Genomic DNA, 7392 nt, shown 5'->3' on the forward strand with positions numbered 1-7392 from the left:
TTGTGTCTTAGATCATTGAAATCAATTTAATATTTTTGTTGACGAATTTCTTTCATCAAACACTATTCGTCCGTTTCACGTAATCAGGATCAGCACATACGAGATTTCTTTCTTTTTCTCTTCTTCTTTTTTTTTTTTTTTTTCAAATCAAAAACTGATTAGAAAGAAAGGTAAAGTAGCTAAAACATGAATAATGATATTACCGGGGAAGAGCTAATGCCGGATATGAGGTAAAGGGTGGCATGGGAGGTTCCACTCTGATTCTCGAAGTAGCGGACGTTTTCCGGGAGGGTGCAGGGTAAGAGCTGGGAATCAAGGCGTGTCTCAACTGTTGATGTGAGATCCACCATCAGGTTCCTGTGTGGGTCCGACAAGTAGGGAAACTCCATGAACGTGCTCCTCCTGATCGCCTTCTTAGGCCTTTCGGCCATTTGATCAGACGGAGTCGATGAAGCCGAAATCCGATATCTAGAACTATTTAAGAGTCTTGATGACTGTAACAGAGGAGAAAAGGCGAGAGGAGAGCTTAAACAGTGGAAGAAAACGACTGCCATAATAATTGGCAAGCTTTTCAGTCGCTGTTCAAAACTCTCTCATGGTTTCTACCGTAATTAAAGGTACGTTTTGAGGAACCGTCCAGAAATGTCATTTCCATTGTCGTCTCTTTGTAGTTGGGCCATCTGGGGAGAAACTTTGGCCCATAATCCCTTGAATTATTGGGAGTTTTGGATTTTTTTTTTTCGAAAAGAGTATAAAATAGACTAATATAAAAAGTTAAAGAAAATATATTGGTCAATTTTTAGTTATAGAAATTAATAGGTCATAACTTTTTAAGTTATGATTCATAATTAGATAAGTTATGGATAAATTTGTCAGGTTATGGTTTATAATCAAACAAATTATAGATAAAAACTGTGAATTATGGACAATAACTTGTCAAGTTATGGTTCATAATCAGACAAATTATGGACAAAAATAATAATTTAGCCTATTTATTAACTTATGTAAACTATTAACTTATTAATTTTAATTCATTTCAAATCTTGATATATTTCTCTCTTTCTCCCTTTTTTTTTTTCTTTCCCCTTTTTGGTTATAATCCCTTGAATTCATACGGGGAACTTTCTTATCAGTTATCCTTCTTTCAAGTTTTTGTTTTTGTTTTTTTTCAGGGTTTTATTTGCTTTTAATCATGCGAGGAACTTTACAAAGAAAAGAAAAGTAGATGAGAACTTGTATGATTTAAGTTGTTCTTTTTCTATATTTATCATTTATATAACAATAGCTTTTCCTTGAGAGGATAAGTAATTGTAAACAACTTTGTGGCCCTTTTATGTCATTATTCGCATGGAATATCAATCACACTACATCAGAAGATGGAAGGCACTGCCATGTCACTGTTATGCAAGAAAAAAAAAAGGCTAAATCATTACCAAAATTTCAATTAGTAAGTGGAGAAAAAAGACAATCATTGTGATTTATAGTATCATGCCATTCAAGATTTATAACCTCATATAATTGTAAGGCTGTGTGATTTAGCACCCCGTTTTTCCATCCAAATAAAAAGTCGCGAAAAATCCAGGACAATTAAAATGTTTTAGGATAATAATAATGATATCGCACATCCTTAAAGTTATCTAATTAGTAAGACGTATAACTTTAAGGTCATCTCTCTCATTAAAAAAGGATATGGTCTAAGGTTTGAAATTTTTCAGAAGAAAAAATTATGGAATCGGACAAATCGCGTTGCAAGTCCTCAAAAGAAAATCAGAGACTTACTTCAGAGAACTAATTATTAAATATCATTTTTTGTTACAATCATGGTAATTGTTTGAATGGTTACGGTGGGGGGTTTTTTTTTCTTTTTAATAAACGGTTAGGGTGGTTAAGGTGCTTGTCTTCTAGCTCCTCAATCGAACTTGAATTCGAGTCACTTCTACGGCATTGGTTAGACGAAAAAAACGAGTACTGAATATGCAAGAATTTGATGGAATGCCACCCTCTTTCTCCTAAACCTTTTCCAATTTCAAAAAATATAGATTTTTTTTTTTTTTTGCTGCATTGATCACGAGACTATAAGAGCAGTAGTATACTGTATATGCAGAAGTTAGTACTTGTACAGATAAAATCACTTCTCTAGATAGAAGGGTAATTTCTAAAATTCTTCGCACACCATTTATTCGCTAGCTACATAAAATGTTGTACAAAAATCATCACATCACGAGGAGAAATACTTTTTCACAGCAGCCATTACTCGATCCGCGGTTTCTGGACCAAACAATCTCGGCAAGCTCGAAGCCAAATCAATCTCAATGGTCTTAGTCTTCACAAACTTATCCCTCTTTTGAAGGTAGTTCTTCTCAGCCTCATCATTGACCTCTCTCTTTACACAAGCACATTGCTCCAACCAAATCCTTAGCACTTCTTTTGAAATGGGATCAACATAGTCTTCTATAATCTCCTCTAATCTTTCAACTGCCTCTGCTTCAATTCGGACCATAATTGCCGTCGGAGAAACGACGGATCGGATGTAGAGTGACGAAGAGAAGTAGGGCTTAACCTCGGGGACTTTTTCGAGCAATTGTCTTTGAGCTTCCAACTTGGTGTCCTCATAGAATGTCTTGAGGTAGTCTGGAATTAGGACGAGGTCTTTTCTAGGCGGTAAATCGAGGATAACAATGAGAGATGTAGGACTGTTTCTGATGATCTCAATTAGGAAATTTGGCGCGTCTGTGGAAGAGTTCAGATAGGTTGAGAGACTTGTTATGTTTAATGCTCCTCCTGTTGGTAACTCGCAGTGGATCCAGCTTCCTAACACGAAATCAATCTGAAAAAAAAAATCAAATGAACTTAATCCAATGAGCACAAGTTGTTTCTCGTACATACTTTGAGATTTCATATGGTTAAGAATAAGACGCTCTAATTCTATATTACAGATAGCAATAAAGTCAGCAGAAAAAGAAGTTAAACAAAAACGCGGGACACATTCTATTATCAGGGCATAATTGGACCCTATAACTTAACACAACAACAACAAGCCTTAATCCCAACTTAATTGGGGTCGGCTATATGGAAGCCTTAATCTCCACAGTTAACACATATTACTAATTCACTTTCTTTTCCTGCTTTCGAAGAGATCCTTCTGCATCCCTACCTAGTTGCTCTGGCCAGAAAAAGGGCAATTTAATTCTCATATTTTTGTACAATTAACACTCTATAAGTGGGGTAAAAATGCAATTTCGGCAGTGTGAAGCATTGTTTTATTGAACTTGAAATCTCTTTGAAGTTTAAAACTTCTCTGTTACGGGTCGGTGGATTATTCTTTGCATACTAGAGACAAACTATGAAACGAAACTATTCAACTCCAAAAGTACCATATAGAAGAAAATCCAAATTAAGAAGAGACAGTGGGGTGAATGGCCTTCTTAAAGACTACTTTAAGTAAATGTCCTAGCTTAATTTGCTAACTCAAGAAAGAATAGGGACACCTGATGAGAATTCGTTAGAGCTTGTTTGGTTTAACAACTCAAATTGTTGATTTAGTTTTAGTTGTGGTTATTTTAATTGTGATTCAAACCGACGTTTAAATATGTAAATAAATTGTAATTTGATTTGGAAATAAAATCTGAATTGTATTTAGATAAAGTGTTGAAAGCTGTCATTAGAGTTTTGCAGGGCTTGTTTAGTTCAACAACTCAAACTGTGGAGATTTGAACATTTTTTGTTAGAAATGTAGAATCTGAACTCTTATGATTTAAACTGTGATCAGAACTGTTGTTTAGATATGCAAATAAATTGTAATTTGAATTGAGAATAAAATCCGAACTGTGTTTGGATAAAGTGTTGAAAACTGTTATTCAGGTTTTGTAACAAATCTTATAAAACCTCATTATAAATGACATTAAAAAATATGCAATATGGATGGGGATTTATTCCTCTATTCATTATGAACACATTAAAAAAAATCATCTCAATCGAAATTAAAACGAATAAGTTTTAACACTTTTAAGATTGAAATTGAAGAGAGAGAAAAAGTAGAATCTGAAACTATTAGACTGTTGACAACAATTCAGACTGTTAAATTTAGAGGGGCGGTGAATTTTAAAATCAACAATTTGAGCTGTCATTGAACCATTGTTGATGGTTTGAATTGTCCTTGAATTTTTCACTCCCAAACACCAGTTTGAATCCTGAACTAAGGTTTGAATTCTAAACAACAGTTTGAGCTATTGAAATAAACAGAGGCGTAACAAATCTTATAAAACCTCATTGTAAATAAGGTTAAAAATATGCAATATGGATGGAGATTTATTCCTCTCTTTAGAAACATAAAGGAAAAAAAATAATCTCAATTGAAAATGAAACAAAAAGTTATAACATTTTTAAGCTTAAAATTAAAGATAGAAAAAAAATAAAAATAATTGTTTTTAAATTGTTGTCAACAATTCAAATGGTAAATTTTAAGGGTATGAATTCTAAAATCAACCATTTAAATCTTAATTGATAGTTTGAATGATCTCTTTTTATTTCTAAAATAAATACTAATTTAAACCTTTAAATACAATTTGAATTGAATTGTTTGGTTCAAATAGTTAAACCAAACAGGGTTATATTACGTGCTGAGCTAACAATACTTCAAACTCAACATTATACCTAAATAAATGCGTACAAACATACGTAAGCATACGATTGGGTGAGAGCTCAAAAACTGGGTTTGCACAAACCATTCACTACCACTCCAAACCAAGAAGAACACGACCAATTGACCATTACAAGTCTAATCTAAATTAGTGTTTTTTTTTTTTTTTGTTTTTTTTTCTGGTTAACACGACTTTATTGTACTGAAACCATATAATTTCTACCACATCACATCCCATCCATGATCCATGACAAGCACAAAGAAAAATTAATGCTTTGACTAAAATCACCATTCATTGTCCACCAACGGCAACGGAAGCTTCACAGCAAAACCAACTATACATACATACATATAATATATATATATATATATGTATGAAAATATTATAATCTTCACGTGTGAACTTGAAGTTCGACTTCTAAAGTGAAATTTTTTTTAATTATTTTTTGCGAAATTAAAAAGTATATAAAATTAGCAGAAATCATTTTCGGAAGCTAGAAAGTTGAAAAAGGTCAAAGAGGGAGGGAACAAACAGGGGACGACTTGTGGCCGGATCTGATGTGGAGGGAAGCATGGGAGGTCCCGTTTTGGTTGTGGTAGGACTGAACATCGTGCGGGAGGGTGCAGGGAAAGAGCTGAGAATCAAGGCGATTCTCCACCGTCGATACAAGATCCACCATGAGCTTCTTGTGTGGGGCCGAGACGTACGGAAACTCCATGAACTTTGAACGGCCCTGGTTGTGTAGGTCCATGTGAGAGGGGGCCGTTGAGGCTGAAATCCGAGGCCTTGGTGTTGGTGATGAGTGTAGAGAACCAGAAATTGATGAAGGAGGAGGAGAAGAAGAGAGAGAGTGGAAACAGTGGCAAGAATTAATGACAGCCATTCATGTCAGATTCCGTGCCTGCATTGGCTCTCATGAATTATAATTCAACAGTTGCTTAATAAAACGCTGCGTTTTAGTTCATTTAAAATAAATGAATGGATATACAAATTACACTACATTACAGGGTTTTTTTTAAATTATTTTTTAGACAAATTATATTTATTCCCCTCAATTATAAGTGTTTGAATAAAATATCTCCTAAATTTTAAAAATAATAAATTTTCTTCATGAATAATTCGCCATTAGCACGAGTCATCATTTTTCACTTTCTTAGTTAAGGGCAAAAAAGTAATTTACTGTGTTAAGTTAGGAATAAGGCAAAATCCATTTGAATTTTCCGACTTGATTCTCGGTTTCCGGTGACTTAGTTCTCAGTTTTTCAGCCACATATCGAAAAAATTGAGTTGGGACTTTTGTTACTCACTTACTTTTGAGTTTTTTGACACCAACGACATGAGAAATGACGGCCAAAATCGACGGAACCAAACTCCTCCATGGAGAGTAGCAGTGGCAACTTCGAATTCTTGTAAATCGGTGAGGATGGTGGTGGCTACTGATCGGGATTGACTCATCTATGGATTCTGAGTGAAATGATGGGGCCGGTGCACTTCACCACCGTTGGGACTGCGGTTTTTAGAGAGGAGGTGTGGCGGCCGTGGAGGGTGGTTGCGGTGAAGCTTTTTCGGCGGTTCCTTACATTTTGGGATAATGTCCCTAAATAAAATAAAGAAACTTGCATATACTACAGAGATATATAATAAGAAGAGGTCCATTTCAGGAGGAGTTAGTCTGAAATTGACGTAGGCCTTGTTCGCTTTGCGGATTCGCGTTTTTGATTCGAGCTGAGATGTGACATTTTCTAAGTGCTTTTCACTGTAGCAGAAAATTTTGATGTGACATTTTCTGAGAGTTTTTTACTGTAGAAACCTAAAACTAAAAACTCGAATCGGTGAAATGAACGAGGCCGTAGTTTTTAAATTAAGAGTGAACTATTATGAATTTTTGTGTGTTTTTACTGTTTAATCTCTCTTATTTGTGTCTTAGATCATTGAAATCAATTTAATATTTTTGTTGACGAATTTCTTTCATCAAACACTATTCGTCCGTTTCACGTAATCAGGATCAGCACATACGAGATTTCTTTCTTTTTCTTCTTCTTTTTTTTTTTTTTAAATCAAAAACTGATTAGAAAGAAAGGTAAAGTAGCTAAAACATGAATAATGATATTACCGGGGAAGAGCTAATGCCGGATCTGAGGTAAAGGGTGGCATGGGAGGTTCCATTCTGGTTCTCGAAGTAGCGGACGTTTTCCGGGAGGGTGCAGGGTAAGAGCTGGGAATCAAGGCGTGTCTCAACTGTTGATGTGAGATCCACCATCAGGTTCCTGTGTGGGTCCGACAAGTAGGGAAACTCCATGAACGTGCTCCTCCTGATCGCCTTCGTAGGCCCTTCAGCCATTTGATCAGACGGAGTCGATGAAGCCAAAATCCGATATCTAGAACTATTTAAGAGTCTTGATGACTGTAACAGAGGAGAAAAGGCGAGAGGAGAGCTTAAACAGTGGAAGAAAACGACTGCCATAATAATTGGCAAGCTTTTCAGTCGCTGTTCAAAACTCTTTCATGGTTTCTACCGTAATTAAAGGTACGTTTTTAGGAACCGTCCAGAAATGTCATTTCCATTGTCGTCTCTTTGTAGTTGGGCCATCTGGGGAGAAACTTCGGCCCATAATCCCTTGAATTATTGGGAGTTTTGGATTTTTTTTTTCGAAAAGAGTAGAAAATAGACTAATATAAAAAGTTTAAGAAAATATATTGGTAAATTTTTAGTTATAGAAATTAATAGGTCATAACTTTTTAAGTTATGATT

At 35.1% G+C, this 7392-nt stretch overlaps 1 protein-coding gene across 1 annotated transcript; it reads right to left on the bottom strand.

Annotated features, from left to right (window-relative positions):
- Positions 1–2040: 2040 nt before the first annotated feature.
- Positions 2041–5523, bottom strand: LOC21384210 (red chlorophyll catabolite reductase, chloroplastic). Its single transcript, XM_010104270.2, has 2 exons — positions 5173–5523; positions 2041–2827 (listed from the first exon to the last, which is right to left on the bottom strand). Exons 1-2 carry the CDS (start codon positions 5521–5523, stop codon positions 2219–2221), a joined length of 960 nt encoding a protein of 319 aa, XP_010102572.1. The 3' UTR covers positions 2041–2218.
- Between the last annotated feature and the right edge of the window lie 1869 nt (positions 5524–7392).

Source organism: Morus notabilis, unplaced genomic scaffold (assembly GCF_000414095.1).
Source record: "Morus notabilis unplaced genomic scaffold, ASM41409v2 Scaffold7261, whole genome shotgun sequence".
Taxonomy (NCBI): Eukaryota; Viridiplantae; Streptophyta; class Magnoliopsida; order Rosales; family Moraceae; genus Morus; species Morus notabilis.